At 41.9% G+C, this 20,870-nt stretch overlaps 1 protein-coding gene across 5 annotated transcripts in view; it reads left to right on the forward strand.

Annotated features, from left to right (window-relative positions):
- Positions 1–20,870, forward strand: part of PDE4D (phosphodiesterase 4D) — a 596,108-nt gene that overhangs the window by 357,736 nt on the left and 217,502 nt on the right. Inside the window, exon 1 of one of the 5 annotated variants that reach the window (XM_060235955.1) lies at positions 10,378–10,571. The exons of the other annotated variants lie outside the window; for them this stretch is intronic. Coding sequence (XP_060091938.1) covers positions 10,498–10,571 — 74 coding nt within the window. The 5' untranslated portion in view covers positions 10,378–10,497. Of the gene's footprint in view, positions 1–10,377; positions 10,572–20,870 lie in introns of those variants that run through there. 5 annotated transcript variants of the gene reach the window in all.

Here is a 20,870-nt window from a genome sequence, read left to right on the forward strand (position 1 = left end):
TGGCTCAATAGCCACATGTGGGTTTTTGACTTGTCACCAGTGACTCTTCTAAGTACTGTTCCTCAAAATGACACCCAGTGTATGTTTTAGGAAAATGGTCAAGGCCATTGCTCAGTAGGTCATGTAGTTGGCAGGTGGATTCCAATCTTACAACAGCTTCAGTTGAGAATACGTTAGCTGTGAGTTGCAAGCCTTATGCTAGAGATTATAGTAAAGGGCTAGTCCTCTCCAATAACCCTTCATCCTTTACTGTAGCCTCTGTGCTCCCATCTAAGAACCTGGGTGGTTTTAATTTAGGGAAGCATTTCTAGAATTCAAAAGCTTGCACACATTTGTATTATATGTTTGATTTGAAGGCCTTCTCCTTGCTCCATGGTTTGGTGTAGCGGTTAAGTGCATGGACTCTTCTCTGGGTGAACTGGGTTTGATTCCCCAAACCTCCACTTGCACCTGCTGGAATGGCCTTGAGTTAGCCATAGCTCTGGCAGACGTTGTCCTTGAAAGGGCAGCTATTGAGCCACTGAGTATCACTGGGTTAGAACAGATCCAGGTGGGTAGCTAATGTTCCCCGTAAGCTGCAGAATCTTGTGAGCAAAAATTCTACTTTGTGAGCTATTGGTATTAAAGTTGTGAGAGCCCTCTCAACCCCACCCACCTCACAGGGTGTCTGTTGTGGGGGGAGAAGATATAGGAGATTGTAAACCACTGAAGCAGAGAAATAATGAGGTCTGCACAGACTTACTGGTTTGAAGCGAGGTTTACTTTATGGTACCTTAGGCAGAACCCAGTTGGGCATGGGCCCCCAAAATGACTGAGTTACAATCATTCTACATACACCCAGTTTTATTCACACAGAAAACAAGCAGGCAGGCACATAAGCTTATCTGATGCAACATTCCCCACCCCCTTGCAACTCCTTCTAGTGCTTTTCCATTCCTCCTGTCTCCTTCCTTTATCAGCTCCAGCAAGAAGCTTCTCAATGAGGCCCCTTTGTCTTATCCTAATACACATCTGTGAACACACACCCACTGAAGGCTGTCTGTGCTTCTAACAGCAGTTTTACAACAGACTCCTCTGTTTGAAGACAAAGCATATTTTTACTCAGTATGGCAAATATTATTATTGTTGGTGGTATTAATTAATTATTCAGGGGCTCTCCTTCATTCTCCCTTTCAGTCTCTGAAAGCTTATTTGTCTGAAGGAGACTGACCATCATCATCATTAAACAAATTAATTCTGTATGACCACTCAGGAAGGGCAGCTAGGTGACAATTTGGTTTTGACATTCCCAGGAAAGACTGAAATGACACTACAATGGGATGACGAACTAGTATATTGACAGAGATGGGGTAAAGATGGGTCACGGTAGGACAAGAGACAGTGATGGGATTATCCATTCACAATGGCACATCTCAGTATTTTTCCATCTACAGAAGATGTATGTGTGGGGGGGAAGGTCACTCAGAGGCATGCCTTGGCTATGCAGCCCAGCTTTCCAATATGGAGTTTTCCTGGTTTCCATCATGGGGTCTTTCTGGGCCCATAGGCTAGCTTGAAAGGGCCCCCCATGTCTTTTAAGACTACCCTCTTTATTCGGCAGCACTCTGGTATCAATTCCCCCCTCCTTTGACACCACCCAATCCTTGGAGGGTGTGTGCCACATTTCATGATGCGCTGCCATTCAGACTTCAAACAACCAGGGTTGAGACACGGGACAAAGGGGAAGGGCTTAGTAATGTCAACTACCAAAAAATAGGCTATACATGCATTAAAAATAAAAAAAAAACCCTTGCTGGGCAGTTAATCCCAGTATTCTCTTATCTGATCTAGATAAATTTTCCAGGATACAGTTTTTTTTTCAGGTTAAGTAACTTTTAAACATAAGATGGGGAAGGTGATGAGATATCTGCCTGGTGGGGGGGCTTAGATTTTACACTTCTTATTTTTACAATTAAGACTAAATTTGGTTGTCTTTTCTTTCCTAAAACAGCTAAAGAGGGTCTGCAAAAGTTTTCCTAGCCAAGATCCAGTGAAAGATGCTAGGACAAAAGTTCTTTGTAAAAGAGAAAACTTTGACTCATTGCAAAGATGTTGGTAATTTACTTCTCTTAAGGAGACTGGATTAGCTTTGTATCAGAGACAAGATTTTCTTTCTGATTATGAGAGAAAATTCAAGCTCTGAGTGTTTCATTATTTGCATGTGAAAAAGGTGATACCTGGAGTTTTCCATCAACTTAGTCACAATTTTCAAATGACCAAATTTCTTCTTCCCTGGCTAGTTATGGATCTGATTTATAAAAGAAGATGGGTCTCTTTCTCTAAAGACACCTGGTTGCTTGTGCTTTAAGAGGAGAGACTTGAGGTGAAAATTTTCTTTCCTTCTTAATGTCTCAGGGCACTGCATTCTAAAAAAAATAAAAAAATATTATTCCTTTTGCCTTTTCTGATTCTTTTAAAGATTTCAGATTGAGTAAGGAGAAGAGGATTAGCATTCCTTCCATAATGGGGGAAGGGCAGGAGGACTGCAGATTTGCAGTCTTTAACTTCTTTAGACCAGGCTCCAATTTGGGTTGATCTTAGGCACTCTTTGTACATGCTCAGAGGCCTTTCCTTGAGCCTGAAATTTATAGAACTGAAGCAGTAAATATTTAACAAAACTAGTTTAATCTCTCTTTCTCAGAGGTATTTGGTTCTGGCATTTTAAAAGTGAAAATAAAGTTACAACTCTTTGAATCTCTCTCTCAATCATGGCAATAAATTGTATTTGTTTAGTTTGCATCCTGGATGCATTTTAAAAGGGCTGAACCTAAGTTCTTTTGGGCTAACTGTAATGTAGCCATGCACCAACTGAATTTTAGTGCTGAGATAGCTGAATAGCCTTAATTGGCTACACCACGAGGGTCTAGGAGGCATAAAAATAACATAATGAGTGCTTTTCTTTGCCTCGCCTAACCGAGACTAGAGTTTATTATGCTGAACAATCTCCTGACATGATTCCATTTGGGGAAACCCTTGGATTCCATCTGGACATTTGGACTCTGTATGATAATATCTAGCTCTCTGAATTTATACCCATTTAGCTAGTTATATGGAACAACGTTGTTATTTTGTATGGCTTACTAAAACCAATGTTTTCATGCTTATTTTGTAAAATAAACTTTCTTTAAGTTTATTTTTGTGGTTATTTGCTTTCAGAGCCACCACAATCCAAGCCAAGCTTACCCACTAGCCTTTGGAGGTGCCTACTACCAATCTGTGAAAACTGACTTGGGGAACCCCTTGCTGCAGTTGTGTGGCTTGGTTTTCTCTAGAGTATTCCTAATAGGCAGAGGCTTGACAGGGGCCTCTGTGCGAAAGGATTTATCCAGTCTGGTGGCAGCCTACCTTTCTGGTGTTTCTGGGGACCCGTGTTGGACTATCAGTTGGCAAATCTGCTGACCCACCTCGGCCAGACAGGTGGCAGACTTCGTTACAGTAACTGAGATCTTTTGGGCAAGGCCACATTCTCTGCAGTTAGTTTTATTTCCTGAATAGGGTTGCCGTATCCAGGCAGGACAGATTGCTAGAGATCTAGAATGGAAATCTAAAGAAAGATGAGATCCCAAGGGAACCAGGCTCTGAGCTCTCACTCACACCAAACTTTCATTACCCTGCAGAGAAAACTGAGTCTGCAGCTTGGAATTTTGTGCTGTGATTCCAGGAGATCTCCAGGCCTCACCCTTTAGAACTGGCCTTGTTTAATTTTAGTCCAAATCGTTGCTTTTCTGTTTCTTTATTTTATTAAGGGGAGAAAAGTCTTTGTTACCTTACAAAGCCAGGTTTCTCTATTCTAAGAGACATTCAAATTTGAAAGTTAGATTTTTCGGGGGGGGGGGGGAAGGTTGAGGGACAAAGGAGCCTTGCCTGCCCATGTGGAACTACCATTCTCTGACATTCCCCAGAATTCTGGCTTTTACGTTCCCCATGACACCAGACATTTAGACAAGACACTTCTAGGGAAAACAGAAATCAGGAGCTGCCAGTAAGGGGTCTGGCAGCCAGGGAGCCCTGGGGGTTTTCACTCCCTCTCTCTTGTGACCCAGTGAGGTCACCCTACTGGGAACTGCACAAGAGAAAATCCCTCTCGCTTAGAGGCTTCATCTCCTCTACTTCACACACACCACAGAATCCTTCCAGATCCTAGCTTCTCTGCTCTCAGCTCCAAAGCGGAGCCTAATAGACAGAGCTTAAGGGGTATTCAGACCCTTCTTCTCTCATAAGGAGAGGTAAGCAGAATTCCCAGACAGTTCATACTCACAATCCTGAAGATCTTCCAATTCCCTGGACATATCGGTACAACCAGGCGCAGGATCTTGGTTTGGCAAACCGGACACCTTCTCCCACTGAGGCAGAGAGAGCTGGACTTGATCAAAAATGTGACCATGGCGCCTAGTCCAGTCTTCCTGCCACAAGGGTGGAAGGCGGACGGCTATACAACCAGCCAAGGGAAAGCAAATATCCTAACCCCGTTCATTTCCTGGCAGTCAATGCACCAAAATGAGGCAGAGAAATAATGAGGTCCACACAGACTTACTGGTTTGAAATGAGGTTTACTTTATGGTACCTTAGGCAGAACCCAGTCGGGCATGGGCCCCCAAAATGACTGAGTTACAATTATTCTACATACAGCCAGTTTTATTCACACAGAAAACAAGCAGGCAGGCACATAAGCTTATCTGATTCAACATTCCCAACCCCCTTGCAATTCCTTCTAGTACTTTTCCAGTCCTCCTGTCTCCTTCCTTTGTCAGCTCCGGCAAGAAGCTTCTCAGTGAGGCCCCTTTGTCTTATCCTAATACACATCTGTGAACACACACCCATTGAAGGCCATCTGTGCTTCTAACGGCAGTTTTCCGACAGACTCCTCTATTTGAGGACAAAGCATATTTTTTACTGTCATATTATTATTATTTGGGGTATTAATTCATTATTAAGGGACTCTCGTTCACCACTCTGAGTCTCTGATTCAGAGAGAAGGGTGGGGTATAAATCTGGAATTCTTCTTCTTCTTATGCACAAAGGATGGCTCCCCACCATGGGTGGTGGGAGAGGCAACCCTACATGACCAGAGGTACTCTGTTGATTTAAAAGGTTATAGTTACAAATGTAATATTAATAGTTTATTGCACGTGTGTGTTTGGAGAGTGGTGCTGCACAAGGCATACCATAGTCATGTGGCTTCTTTGGTTGACAGCAAAAATCTGGCTGCTTGTGAGGTCCACTGCCCTAACCACTATGCCCACTTCTTCCCAGAAGTATAGACTAATGGAAATTTAGGGTTGGCTATAGTAATATTTGTCAGTGCAATGGAAGATCACTTGTTGTGAGGCCAGAGTCCCAGGGGTTTTGTTGAGCCGGAACGCCTGGGCAGTGTTCTGGCTTCCTTAGCCAGCATTCTGGCTCAGCCCAGGCAGCTTCCTGGCTGACTGGCAGGGCTCAGGGGGCTCAGCCGCACTTGCGCAGAGGCCTCTCGATGTCCTGCTGGCCAAGCCGTTTTTGTCCTGTGGCCTCCCGACGTCCCACTGGTGGGCGGGGCTCAGGGGGCCCAGCCGTGCTTGCGCAGAGGCCTCCTGGCATCCCACTGGCTGGCAGAGCGCAGGGGGCCCAGCTGTACTTGTGCAGTGGCCTCTTGATGTTTTGCTGGCCAGAGGAGCACAGGGGGCCAAGCTGCACTGCACGGTGGGCAGTTTTAAATTTGCTCCCATTCCCTTTCATTCTGCTTCTTTCTTTGTTTTTCTTTCTTTCTCTTTCTTTCTTCCCTTTTTCCCTCCTTTCACTCCCTCCCTCCCTCCCTCCCTTTCCCTTCCTTCCTATTTCCTCTGTGCGTGTGTTTAAAGTCCCTCTTTCTTTCTTTCTTTCTTTCTTTCTTTCTTTCTTTCTTTCTTTCTTTCTTTCTTTCTTTCTTTCTTTCATCAGTCTTTCTTTTTCCCTATTTGCTTTATTTCCCACTCCCACTCCCCCTCTCCTTCCTTCCTTCCTTCCTTCCTTCCTTCCTTCCTTCCTTCCTTCCTTCCTGGTGGGCATTGTCTTCTGAAGGACTGCTGCTGGGGTATGTGAGTGCTTTTAAAGGTCTGGTGGGAGCAGCTGCAGCTTCTGCATGGAGGGAGGGGTGGCAGGTGGGGAGTGGAAGCCGGCTATCACCAGTTCCACTTGTACTTGATTATCCCAGTGGGTGTGGCTGAATATGCTAATGAGTATGTGGTATAATATGCTAATGAGTTCCTGCTGCTCTTTTTCTTAAAAAAAAAGGCCCCGCAGAGTACTATTTTATAAACATAAAATGTAGAGCTTTTTAAAGCACAAAATGTTTATCTATTTCTTAACTTTTCATTTTTTTTAAAAAAATCCATGGATTTTAGTCACTTTTTGCCAGAAATGAAACAATAATTGCTTCACTGCATGCATATGGAAGAAATTTGCTATAATTACACACAGAGATATTTCCCCCTTTCTCCAAACTTGAGCTATGGGTAATAACCTACCTATATTTTTTACAGACTGTAATTTGCTTGCATGTGGCAATGTTTTAAAATTCCCAAACTTTGTTCACAATTATTTGAAACTGATGCTCGGTGCACTCAATGGGACTTTCTTCTGAGTAAACACATTATCAAGAATGCAGAACATAAGAAACTCTGGGAAATGAAAATATCCATTTCATAAATTGCTGGTGTTGCCATACACAAGCTACATGCATAGCTCACTAGAATGCATTCTCATGCCTCATGGTGTCTCATGTCTCATGGTGTCTCATTCCTTTGTAGGAATTGCCAAAAACTGTAGTTTTACTATAGAGATTTTGGTGATTTGTAGAGAGGTTTCTCCAGAAGTGATGTCATCCCATCACTGACAGCTGCTCATGTTCCCTCTCTCCCCAGTGTTGCCTGGCAACCCTAATTCTCTCACTTCTTTGATGAGTGTTTTGTAGTTTAGTCTGATGCGTCAATCTTAAGCTTATTTAGGAGTCCCATCGATTTCATTGGGATTTACCACCAGGTAGGCCTTCTTATGATAGCGGCGGAAAGCTTTATTTTGTTTCACAAGAATCTTAATGGTAATAAGCTTATTTCTTTGACATCACTGAGGCTGACAATGCTAATTGGTTTAAATGCAAATTGGAGAGGGACCTGAAACAGTCTTCTGCAATTCCATAGTATGAAAAAAAAATCAGCTTTTCTTTAAATGCTATTAAGCTTGTCATTGGGTTAGAGCCAAAGTAGCCCTTGCATGAATTGTGGATTTCCACTCATGTAAAGGCGTTGCAGATTATTCCTAATCTGCAGCCCCTCCCTCAATGGCAAACTACTCCGTAAAAAGTCTGTCGTGAAAATATCGTGATGCGACATCACCCCAGAGTCGGAAATGACTGGTGCTTGCACAGGGGATCACATTTAGCTTTATATGAACAGATACCTATCTTCATATACATATACATTGCTAACTGGTACACTGATAGTTGGAATAGCAGTTATATAGCATCTGTGGTTTGAAGAGAGGTTCTTTCATCCATATTTATTTGTAGTTATTTTGCTCTGTTTTATAATATGTAAATCAGTGAAATGAATATTATGACACTTGGTAGTAAATAGTTTCTCAGAACAAACAGATTGCTCTGCAGTTAGAAAGACTATTGTTTGGTAGCAATGAAATACTGCATAATAACTGCAATTGGCTTTTATTACAAAAATAACCTTTTCCTATCTGCAGAAACTAGGTGCACAATTATCATTTGGGCAGTTAATTGTTCCAGGGAAAAATATATAGCTTTGATGTGGATGGCCTAGACTAGCCTGATGTCAGAACTTGGAAGACCACTAAGAAAGTCCAGGATTACTACACAGCTGCAGGCAATGGCAAACCACCTTTGTCTCAGTCACCATACGTTGGCTGCAACATGTCACTTTACACACACACAGGTTCTATGAATGCACTTTTAAAAAATTTGTACTGTCATAGTGAGCCTTGTCACTGATGTTCCTGATTTTGTTTGTTTTATCCCATTTTAGCTCCTCTTTATAGCAGACATCCACTTATAATGTTTTTATCAAATTCGACTTAGTACATTTGCATGGAAAGATGGCTGTAAGTGTTGTCCTGAGCAAGGAGAACCTATGTCAGAAACTGGAATTTAAAGATTTGAATAGCATGGAATGAGTGGTACTTTTTTCACTGTTGAATAAAAGCCGGGAACATTGGACTGGATAGGGGATATTTTATCTTAGGCTAGGGGAAGTTCCTCCAAAAGTAAGGAGTAGTGATTGGCATGAACCAGAAAAATAGAGCTTCATCATGACTCACGGAGTCTCATTAACCACAAACCTTCATGAACCTTCCTGTTTACTGAAGCAGTTCATTTCATGGGGGAGCTCTCTGTTTGGCAGCCAGTGGTGCTTTGGAGGGCCACTATTGGCATTTCCAGGGTTGGAGAAGAACTACAGAAGCCCCACCACCACCACTGCTTTGACAATTGATCTGCACCAATGTGTCTGCCTCACAAACTGCCAACAAGAACTGCATGACTCTCCATTAAAAATATGGCAGTTTGTGGGAGGTTTGTGGAAGATATGATCTCACAAACCATGAACCAGGTGATCTTTGTGATGAATTTAGGTTCATGATGAGGTTTCTGCCCATCCCTAGTAAGGAGCCTTCCTCCAACTTAAGTGACTCTTGGTAGAAGAACCACTTCTGTGGGAGGAAAAGTACCTTAGTCTAGAAGAACAGGTGAATATATTAAAAGGTTAATCTTCATATGAATGGACTGAATATCCTGTCAGGACTTTCTACATGCAGCAGTGCATATAAAATATACTGTGATTTCTGGCTTGCACAAAGATGGAGTTTGGAAGAGTTGGGCCATACTGTGCTACAGCCAGGACTCTGTCCTTCTTAGCCTGGATTACTGCTGTGTCCTTGAGTGTTTCAAATGGTAATTGAGATCATAATCCAGTATGGAGATGGGAAGCTTACTGTGTCAAGTACAGTTGTGAATTTTTGATTAAAATGAACAGAAAGAAAACTTCCAAGTTGTAACCTTTTTTTTTTTTACTGATTTGTACCTTAGGAATGCTTTTAAAATAAAAAAGATAACAGTAATATCACATCTTTATTTTACTCTGTCTTCATGGTTTCCCTATTCATTGTTGTCCCATACTTCAAACAGTGTTGCTTATATACAGCACCACAGCTACTTCCCATCTTGATAACCTCTGAAAGTATACTGTGGATCTTACAAAAAGTAGTATTTCAGCATTCCAAAAACCAGCCACCTGCAAACTGAGAGTCTTCCTTGTGTCTAGTTTTGCAGTAAGCCGAGTTGAGTTGTCAAAGTCATTCACTGTAATAGGAGAAAGGCACAAAGCCTTCTGGATGAAAAAGCTGCCAAAAGGTCTGAAAATAATCTACCCATCTGATACTGTCTCTCCTGGAGTGACTGATGCCTCATAAATGATTATGCCGTAGTGTGTGTGTATGTGGGGGGGCGGACTGCTTAGTTATATAAATGTATGCCTTTCCAAGAGTGGAAGAGATAAGCAGAACTTAGATGGATAGAGAAATGGACTTTGCAAAGTTGGTTTATTCAAACACCAGCAGGAGATCCTTTGCATATGTTGAGGCATCAGGCCTATATTGGACTTCATCATATATGTATGCATGTTATAATAGCACAACAAATATACATGTGGGGGTGATGTATTAATTAGAAAGTGCACAAAGCTGGTGTGAATGCACTTCTATGTGCCTGTCTGTCTCTCCACACTTCATTGAAAAAAACCAGTTGTGAAAAGAGAGTCCTATTTGTGTCCCCTTGTATCTCTTTTTGGCAGTTAAATGGCATGAACCACACAGATCTCCTGCAGGGAAAGGAAGTTTTGGTAGGCCAGTTGGTGCCACCCATATATAGAGGACTTCTGGCTGGTGACTGCAGGCAAAATAGCTCTTAGATTTGTCTTTTAAATATTAGTATTTACCTGTTACCACCTTGCGCTTATGGCGGGCATCTTCTCTCCTTTTGTTTGATTTCAACCTATATCGGTGTCAGTAAAAGAAAACATATCGATGTGCCTGCCTAAGCCAGCAAAGGCTAAGGAGGCTATTAACTACCTCAGGACCTCCCTCCTCTACTGTGGGCAGTTTCCAGCAGCACACGCCATTGCTCGCTTTTAATCAGTGCTATATTTATAAACAGTTTCCCTTGAATAATGAGATAAGACCCTGATTGCTGCCAGTTGTTCTTACTTAGGGCAAGTGTCATGCCGCAGGAAATCCTAGTTGTACTTCCTATCTTGTGCTTTCAGCCGGCTTTGGCACTGCTGATGCACAGTGCTGTCTAAGGGACATTCCTCAAGGGAGCTACAAGTGCTTTTATGAGTAGAGCAGGACACCTCCTGCTGCGGTTGCAGTGCCTCTCCACAGAAGCAAGCGTTGTTTCCAGTCTGGTGTGACACTGCCCGATAAATGGCCTTTGTTTGGGACACCCCTTGTTCATCCCCAAAGAACAAGAAGAGGCTTCGCTTTTTGAAGTCATACAGGTACCTGAGTTGTTCCTAGAGTGAGTGAATATTGACAGTCCACTTGATTTGTAGTTTTTGTCTAAGGTTTGTAGTATGGGTGGGGGGAGAGGGGAATTTCTCATTCAAATACAATTACTCTAGGAAGAATGTGGTTTTTTGAAGTATTGTCTTCTAATGGTAGCTTTCTAAATAAGCAGTTTAACATAAACTTCACCATATCAGTTTGGTTTAAGAACATCAAATGTAAATTGAAACGGCAAAATAGAAAAATGAATTAACATTTTTAATCAGAAATTATCACATTTAAAAGGAACTTTAGCAAATGGCTGAATCTAGAATTTTGGTGCAAGAAGAGTATTTGCATTATGGAATATACAGTCTAAATCCACTGAAATCAGTGGGCTTAGTAACTCTGCATAGATGTTTATACTTTGTAAATATCTTTAGGAGTAGAGAAAAATTATGAGAAAATAGCACTTAAAATGAGTGTCCTACAAGGGGAACAAAATAAGACTGCATTCCAGGCATTTCTCCCATTGGGGAAAAGTGCTTGAAATAGCTAATGAATGATAATGAATGAGAAACATGCTGACAATGGCAATGCCTTGAGCCATTCCGAAATCTCATTCGCATTTTAAACTTTTACTGTTCTTTTATACCCTTGTTCAGTTTAAGATCTGTATATGTAACTATAAGTTTCTTCCATATGTGCATGATAGATAATATGCCTAAGAGACTGCTAGGATGTACAGGGTAGTGTACTTGTTATTATTGTACAAATATTTCACTTCCATTAAAATGATTTGAATCCAGATTGTATGCCAGTTTGAGGTGTGCTCTGATGCAGAAAAGTGCTCCAGTCCAGCAAGAACAACCTGCACTAAGGAATTGCTTTTATGAAGGAATACCTTCCAGACTGAGCCTATGTATGCAAAAGGGTGGTGTGTCATTAAAAATAAAACAAAGCATAAAACAAAACCACACATTGCCCCTTACTAGATAGGAGCTAACCCTATCCCAATAAATAAATTTTTTACAGCTCTGGCAGTGTTAATAATTTGTTTGAGCGGTACAAGCCTTGCTGACTGTAAGGCTAGGAGACCCTAGTATGCAGGATTACGCCTGTTGCTGCATGCCAGCCTCCCTGGATCAAGGTCAGGGTAGATATGTATTAATGCAAACTTTAATCCAATTCCTTCTCCTTTCTGGACATTACAGCCTTTGATCTGCGTTTAGATTGTAAGAACAGTTTTATCCCTGGATGTTAGGTAGTTCTGTCAAGTGTATCAAATCTTTTTTGTTATACCTTTAAAAACCCCCTAAAATTGTAGCTTTTGGGGGTAAAGCACCTTATTGTTAACCTTTAATCATCATTCAGATTCATAAATGAGATGCTGAAATAGGAACTGTGGTCTAATGTTGCATACTGCCAGTTCAGCACTTTGATTTCATTCACACTTTTAGGTTATCATTGGAAGGCCACTATAAGCCATTGCTGGACTTTGTTTCACTGTAACTTAAGAATGTTGCCTTCGTCAATAAACCGTCATCCTTACGTCACTGAAATATCTGATGTCAGTGTCCATGTCCATAATCTTCTAAAAATGATTGCGGCACAATAGTAGCTTCCAAGTTCTGGGACCTGCTCTACTTTCCGGTGCTTGGTCCAGGATATTCTGTTACTTGGAAGTAGATGCAAGAGTAAGTTGGAGAGCATAAACATAGAAACTAGCTGACAAGTGATACTGGGGTTGTCAGTTCTATGCAGCATATTCTTTTTACATTTAATTTTCTGGCCATCTGGGTATTTTTTAGTTACAGTGTTGTTTGTTTTGTGTGATGTTGCAGAATGAAGGAGAGGCATAAGTCATGGCCAGGCTTAGAACAAAAGCTGTGGTCCAGCTGGTTTTAGCTTTCAGACCAGCAAAATTCAGTAGGTTAGATCCTGTCATACCTTGGTTCCACTGGTACCTAGAAGAATAGGTGGGCAGATGGGTAGGACTGAATAATAAAAACTGTGCAGAATCTTACAATTCCACCTACAAAGTATCCTTTACTGCATATCGACATTTAGCAGGACATATTACATTTTTATCAGCCTTGCATCTGAAAGGAAATGCTGCCACTTAACATTTATAGCATGCATGGGTCCCAGTACAAACCTTTTGGGATCTCACTGTCTATTTCCTGTCATTTTGAAAACAAATGGTAACTTCGGATTGTGGTGTCAGTTTCAATGGCTTTAAAAAATAGATTGGGGAAGTTCATGGGTTGATTCGGAAGCCTGGTCAGACCGTAGGCCTTGCAATACTGAAAAGCCCATCTGTTTTTTTATTGAGTTATTAAAGGCAGTATTTTTAGGAAATGTGGGGACATGACTGCCAGATTATTGAAAGCAGCAAAAATTCCACAGTGAAACATTGATACTGCCTGTCTTCTTTGACTGTATTTATGGGTAAATTAATTTTAGATAGTGAAATAATGACATCGTTAACTAGCTTTATTAGGAAGCTGGGTTCAGGTAGCCAGCTCGAGGTTGACTCAGCCTTCCATCCTTTCGAGGTCAGTAAAATGAGTACCCAGCTTGCTGGGGGGAAAGTGTAGATGACTGGGGAAGGCAATGACAAACGATCCCGTAAAAAGTCTGCCGTGAAAACGTTGTGAAAGCAACATCACCCCAGAGTCGGAAACTACTGGTGCTTGCACAGGGGACTTTACCTTTACCTTTTTTTAGAAGATATTTGTGATATCTTTTATGTTGCAATATCTTGTTTTTATCGTTATTTTCTCTACAACAGATCCAATGTTTCATGTGCCTTTGTTAAGGAGACTGTCTTTGGAACATCTTTTAACCCATGCAGTTGTTTTCTTGGGTGTGAAAAATAAGTTTATTTTATTTATTTTATTTTATTACTTTAAATTTCTATCCCACCCTCTCCACAAGCGGACTCCGCAAGTTAGAATTGGATCATTTGTTGTTGTTTTTAAAGTGTTAGCCAGATTAATGTCGGGATTAAAACTATATTAGGAAATCAATCTGATAGTTGTTTAAAGGAGAATAGATTTCTAGTTGTAACATTTTCACTCCCATCTCTAACAGGGATAAAATTGTTGAGGATTATATCCCTCATTGAAGGAGTCACTACCTCCCAAATTTCAGGCATTCCTGTGCAATGTGGGCACAGTGTAGGTATAAACTGTGGTTGGGTGAGCTTTTACCTCCTTTCCTGAGAGCATCAAGTGGCAGGTGCAGTATGTTTCAGTTCATTTGCGAACCTGGAACAAAGCGGCCCTCTCATTTTCCTTCTGTACTATCCTTCCTTCCTTGGTTTCCATCAAGAATGTTTCCCTTCAGGCCAAGAGGCCCTTTCTTATTGGGGGTAAAAGGTGAACAATGGGACAGAAATGTTAAGCTGTTTCATGACAGGGGCAGTGGTTGGAACTTTGGATCTTAATTGCTGGAGAATCAAGCATATCAGGCAGGAACCACCTCTCACTGGTGTCTGCTCCATGAAGCTCTTGGTTGTAGCAGAACACACCTGAAGGTGTCTTCTACTGAATCAGATCCTTGGTCTTTCAAAGTCTACCAAAGCTCTTCAGGGCTGAGGCAGAGATCTTACACCTCTTCTGCTGGTGATGGTAAATGCTGACAAGTTACACACAACCTATGGCAACTCCTTAGGGTTTCCAAAGCAAGAGACAAACAGAGGTGGTTTGCCATTGCCTGCCTCTCCGTAGCAATCCTGGACTTCTGTGATGATTTCACATCCAGTGTGGTGTAGTGGCTAAGAGTGGCAGACTCTAATCTGCAGAACCAGGTTTGATTCCCCACTTCTCCACATGAAGTCCACTGGATGAGCTTGGGCCAGTTGCGGTTCTCTCAGAATTCTCTCGGCCCCTCCTACCTCACAAGATGACCGTTATGGGGACAGGAAGGAAATGTGATTGTAAGCCACTTTGAGACTCCTTGAGGTAGAAAAAAGTAGGGAATAAAAAACCTAGACCGATTTTGCATTTAGCATTTGCTATCGTTTATCTGTGGAGCGATTCTTTCCGGATAATTTTCGTGGATTTCACACCAGGGTCACTTTTGCGAGGTCGCTTTGTGCGTAGCCCTGTGCCAGATTGTTTTCGCATTAGCATTGGATTGGCATCAAAGTCATGCCAATCAAATTTGAATCCCCCCCCTTTTTTTAAGCACATGCGTGGTTGAATTATTGCATAACAATGTAACAAAAGTAACGTGAATGGGGTCCCTCCCCCTTTTTTCGCGGGCTAACTGCATCATGTGTGATGTTTCAGCTTTACTATTGGCTCTAGCATCCTGTGCCGAGTTTTTGAAGGACGAACCCACCCACTCCCCCACAGCCATTTCTACTGCGATATCCGCATTCACAATGGAGAATCTTGAGATCGAAAGTGTGGCATGCCTTTATTCCATGATGGAGGTGCTGGTTGTTTGCCTACACACAGCAAGGCAACTCAGTCTGCTTAAGAGCATACGAAAGCTTACATTCTGAATAAAACTTAGTTGGTCTTAAAGGTGAACTTGTCTACTGCTTTGTTCTGTTGCTTCAGACCAACACAGCTGCCCACTTGGATCAACCCTTATGTATGATGACGTGTTGCATTTAATGGATGGCGGAATTTCACCACTGTGAAATATCATAGTAACGCAATCAAATAAAAATGTTTTTAAAAGGGCGGGCACATGTCGGAAGTCTTATGTGAACGCACTGCTCGGTTCTACGGCTGATGCGGGGGAGAACGGCTGAGATTTCCCCCCCCAAGCAAGGCTGCCAGCATAAGAATGCCGTTCGTGATTAAAGGTGTTAACGTCTACCACCTGGTTTTATTGTTTCAGACTAACACGGCTGCCCACTTGGATCAACCCTTATGTATGATGACGTGTTGCATTTAATGGATGGCGGAATTTCACCACTGTGAAATATCATAGTAACGCAATCAAATAAAAATGTTTTTAAAAGGGCGGGCACATGTCGGAAGTCTTATGTGAACGCACTGCTCGGTTCTACGGCTGATGCGGGGGAGAACGGCTGAGATTTCCCCCCCCAAGCAAGGCTGCCAGCATAAGAATGCCGTTCGTGATTAAAGGTGTTAACGTCTACCACCTGGTTTTATTGTTTCAGACTAACACGGCTGCCCACTTGGATCAACCCTTATGTATGATAAAATGGATGATGGAATTCTGCTGCTTTGAAATATTGTTGTAATGCAATCAAGTAAAAATCCTAAAAAAAAAGGACGGGCACATGTCGGCTGATGATTTGCGTGTAATGTCAAAGGGGGAGGCAGTGGGAGAACTAACTGGCAATGGAGGGTAACGCCCCAAAAAGCAGTCGCTGCGAAATGGGATGATTTTCCCACTGCAAGTTCTGCGGATTGGATCCGCAGGTTTTCGGAAACTCCGCAAAAATGAGCATCCAGATCCCACTCGGTGGAAATGGTTAAGCTGCGGATCAGAAGGAGGATGCGGAGTAACGTGCAAAATTCAGCAAATGCCCCGGAGAAAAATGGGATGCCACCTCGGGTTAAACCCTAGTGCGAAATCTGTCCTACTCTTCTTCCAAGTACTAGTCAGGGCTGACCCTACTTAGCTTCCAAGATATGAGAGACTGGGCTAGCCTGGTCAGCATCCAGGTTAGGGCACATCTCCTACTTCCTGATCCTTTTAACTGGAGATGCCAGGATTTGAACCTGGAACCTTCTGCTTGCAAGCAGATACTCTACCACTGAGTTACGACCCCTTCTCAAATCCAGGCATAATGGGAGAGTGCTTGGCTATGGCTTTCTCCGATAGCATAATTGTTCATCATTGATATTTGGATAAGAGAGCTATGAGCTACAGCTGGACCCAGGCAGAATGGAAGGATGCCTCGTGGTTGCTTCCCTCCCCTCTGATAGCCTCTTTTTGCTTTAGAGGAATGTGATTGTGGCTTTAATTTTTCTCCTTCTACTGTCAAGGATTTTGTTTTTAAGCATATGACCTGCATTGCAGTGACGTTTAAGAAACCCTAAGAGTGCTATAAATAGAATGAGCATCAGATCTGACACTCAGTATATCAGGTAAACATCATGACATGAGTTCAGCATGTACTGTGCCAGAATAAAGTAACCATTTTCACAATACAGTGTATCTTTCATACTAAGGCAATTGCTCTTTTGCTTGGCTAATTCTTGGTTTACTAGCATTATTTACTTAATGCTAGTAATTTTATTTAATGCTAGTGATAATTTACTTAATGCTAGTGATTATTGATGTAATGCTAGTAATTTGTAACAGTCCGAAATCTTATGCGTATCTATCAAAAGCTTGTGTATTTTCTTTAATACTTATTGTGCATCTCTTCAATCATTTTGAACTTGATCCTAGTAGGTGATGTTCAAATTCATTTAGAAATAGGTATGCTGGAACAATCCTAGTTAGGCATCTCAGGGATATTTCTCACTTTACAATTTGTACTTGAGCATGCATACTCAAAAAAGAAGACCAGTGCATGTAAGTTTAATTTGCTGCCTTTCTCAGTATGGGTTGTAAAGAAAGGACTAGTTCCTTGGAGAAATGCACAGGGAAGCATCTACTTAAACATGCACCATTCCCAGTTGATAAGTGGAGCATGTACATACTCAAAAATATATTGAGTACATACTCAACATGTAAAGTGAAATTAGGACTTCTAGTTGTCCTACAGTTATAAGACTCAAGAAGTGGTGTAGATTAAAAGCAAGCAGTTCCAGTTGTAAATGTCAAATAATCCAGGAATTTGGTGGGATGCAACTGTGAAATGTAGTTGCAGTTAATAGCAAATATGTATGATACTGGCTTTTTGTCAGGCTTGCAAACTCACTTCTCTACTCCTTCCTCATGCTAAGAATCGTGGCTAAACATTAAACCAGGCTGAGAATTCTGTTTTGTGGAGGGAAATACGATTAACTGAACACCTGCATTCATATGCCATGGGTGACAGCAGTTAGTGATTGGCCACAGTTCTCAGCATAAACAGGGAGGGCAGAAGAGTGAGGCATGAATGGGACTGTCTCAGTAAGCTTAGTAAACACACCTTTCACCCTGATTAGAGAATCACATGGTATATGATTGTAGCCTTGATGGCCTTTTATTAAGATACGAATTTACATCTTTGTCCTTTCCCTGCTTCATATTTAATCTGAGCATCACACACACACAAAAGTGATGTGGGAGTATCCTTGAGAACTCTGCTGTGTTGGTGCCATTACAGAAAAGGACCAGTTGCAAGTAGCCACTACAGTATTTCAGACAAAAATGGAACAGGGCCTGGCTCATGCATTAATTCATGATTTCACCCATAGGAGGGAGGAAAGGACCAGTATGGTGCTGACATCTTTCCAATGAAAATCACAGCAAAAACTTATTAGTCTGGGAGAACCACCAGCTAATGTCCACTCTGAAATAAAGGAAGGGAGTGAGGGCATCTCCCTTGTTGATGGTCAGAAAGAGAAAGGGGTGGGGCACATACTGTCTCTTATAATGGCCTTCATCCCCCACCCCCAAATGCATCACAGCATCAGATACCCAGCTCTCCCCTTCACATCAGATACCCAGCTCTCCCTTGCCACTGCTGATGCAAATCAACTCCTTCCCAACGCTTACTTGTGTTGAGGGTTCAGGAACTCTTTTATTGAAAATGCACGTTCAGCATTATTCAAAACATTTTTTTTGCGGGGGAAAGAACTGGGCTCAGTGAGTGTATTACCTACATATGTCAAATCAAACTAAGGCAAAATATTGCCAATTGTTGATGTGCTGGTGCATTATTTAATGTGACACAGATGGTGCATTTACTGACTCTGCTATATTAGCCAAATGGAGCATGCTATCATTGAAGTTCTGTTTCAAAACACATCCGTCCATAAAGTCTGCCAGGCACCTACTGCTGTGTGAACTGCCAGGGAGACAAGGTTCAAATTTCACTGGAAAAGGTTGGTTGCTGATGAAGCAGGCAAGCTAGGCAGATGTGTTAGAATGGAAGACACCAGCACCACCTGTTGAAAGATCAATGCTAGAAATAAGTGGACTGAATACAAAACTAGATGTGATGAGGAGCTCTGTGTGTCTGTCCTTTCTTATGAAAAAATGAGGTGATGAGGGATCCATTTTTTAAACAACATTAAACGTGGTGGTGAAGTAAACGGAAGTAAATCTCACTTCATTACACTCCATTGTTTGAAACATTTTCTCCCATCCCATGTGCATCACTCAGCTACTGCAATTCAGGAAAAGTCTAGAAAATAAGAGGAGCCTGGATAATTCACACCAGAGTTCTATCCTGTTTCTCACAGTGGCCAACCATTCGTCCTGAAGGGCCAACCAATGGCTCAGTAGTGCTTTAGATTTTATTTTAAAATGTCAGCTGCTTAAAGGACCTAACTGTTGAGACTACAGATATAAATCAAGTACATACATAAAAAAGAGGCTAGAAGAAACATGGTTAAAGCAATTGAGCATGGCAAGGTGAGATGAAGAAAGGGCAGGGCTTTTAACTCGTCTTACATGTATGCTCAGTTTTCTGAGACTTCACCCTTTATATGTGATGTAAATTTTAAAAAGTGTATTCCCAAGCAGGAAGCCACATGCACACAAAATGGCTAAAGGTTAACAATTTCAGAAAAAAGTTACCCACCTAACCCTGGGAACCTGTGTAAATTATATTGATTTCCTAATTTGGGGGGGACTGTTACAGCTCATCACTTGTGACTGTTAAGAAAGTATATTCCCTTTGAGATGTCACTAACTAGAACTGACATTGTACATGTTCCCCTCTGTATTTTATAACTTTGCAAAATATTCGTTGAATGCACTAATAACTCACTATTTATATTTCAGAGGTCAAATGAAATATATAAAAAGACCCTTTCAAATGGAAAACCTAAGTTCTGGGTTTGCAAAAAAAAAAATTATTGAAGAACAGTGGAGTCCTGCTACTTGTACATGAATCTGAGCTCTTCAGAGAAACTTGCAGGATACAAATGACCAAAGTGCTCCTCCCCAGTTCTAAAGGCACATATGCATTTTCTTTAATTAACATCCTGACTGCCTGGCAGTGTACAACCAGAAGCTAGTTTGGTGTAGTGATTACGTAAGTGTCCGGACTCTTATCTGGGAGAACCGGGTTTGATTCCCCACTCCTCCACTTGCACCTGCTGGCATGGCCTTGGGTCAGCCATAGCTCTGGCAGAGGTTTTCCTTGAAAGGGCAGCTGCTGTGAGCGTCCTCTCAGCCCCACCCACCTCACAGGGTGTCTGTTGTGGGGGAGGAAGATTAAGGAGATTGTGAGCCACTCTGAGATGCTTAGATTTGGAATGGAGGGCGAGATATAAATCCAATATCTTCTTCTTCTAGTGGGTTCGTGCTTTCTGCACTGTTGTCACAAGTTGCTAGAAGACAGCACTGCGATTCAGTTCTCAGCACCACTTCTAACATAGCCCAAGGTTGGTATTGCAGCTACCAACCCACCAAGATTCACCTGATAAAGACAGTAGAATCTGACCTACAGACATGCTGACTCGGGCCTGCCTCTTCGTTCTGTGTGGTTTATCTTTTAGGCATGGATTTGTTCTTGGTCGGCTTGTCTCCACTTCCTTTCTTGACAACCAGTGTACTCCTAGGCAGACAGCTCTGATGCTGACAACCCTGTTTTTACAGAACTCTGGCTGCTTGATACACGACTTTGCAAGAGCTTATAAGAAGCCAAATCCTGACAGTTGATTTATTCTGAACTGCAAAGTGTATGGCCCCAGGAGCAAGTTGCTGTGTTGCTCTTTGTACCATATGTGCTATGTGGAAGTGGCATTTGGGGTGGTATTGTCAACTCTAGGATTGCCCCAAGTTGTATATATCATACAGAACAGGTTTTGTCATGGAGCTGTTAATTCTGCAGCCAGCACACTCCAGAACAGGTACAGAGGTCTCCCAAGAGTGGATACTAACAGAAAAGAAATGAAGTAGCAATATTTGTTTTCATTTGGAGTTTATTTATACTCCAAATGAATACTCATTTATACTGAGTATTTATTTATGAATACTCATTTATACTGAGTCTGAGCTTTGGCCTGTCTTAATAGGGCCAAGCCTGGCAATCACCAGGAGGGTTGGGGGGCAAGAACATGGGGAGCATGTGGCATCTGTGATGTTGCTGAAATCACTACATTATGGCTGAATAAAACCATATTGTTTCTGGGAGATTCCTAGAGCTTCCATTGTCATTTACAGGGTGTGGCTGGAAGTGACATATTGGAACCACGGCTGCTGGCATGGTT

Source organism: Heteronotia binoei, chromosome 4 (genome assembly GCF_032191835.1).
Source record: "Heteronotia binoei isolate CCM8104 ecotype False Entrance Well chromosome 4, APGP_CSIRO_Hbin_v1, whole genome shotgun sequence".
In the NCBI taxonomy this organism is placed as follows: domain Eukaryota; kingdom Metazoa; phylum Chordata; class Lepidosauria; order Squamata; family Gekkonidae; genus Heteronotia; species Heteronotia binoei.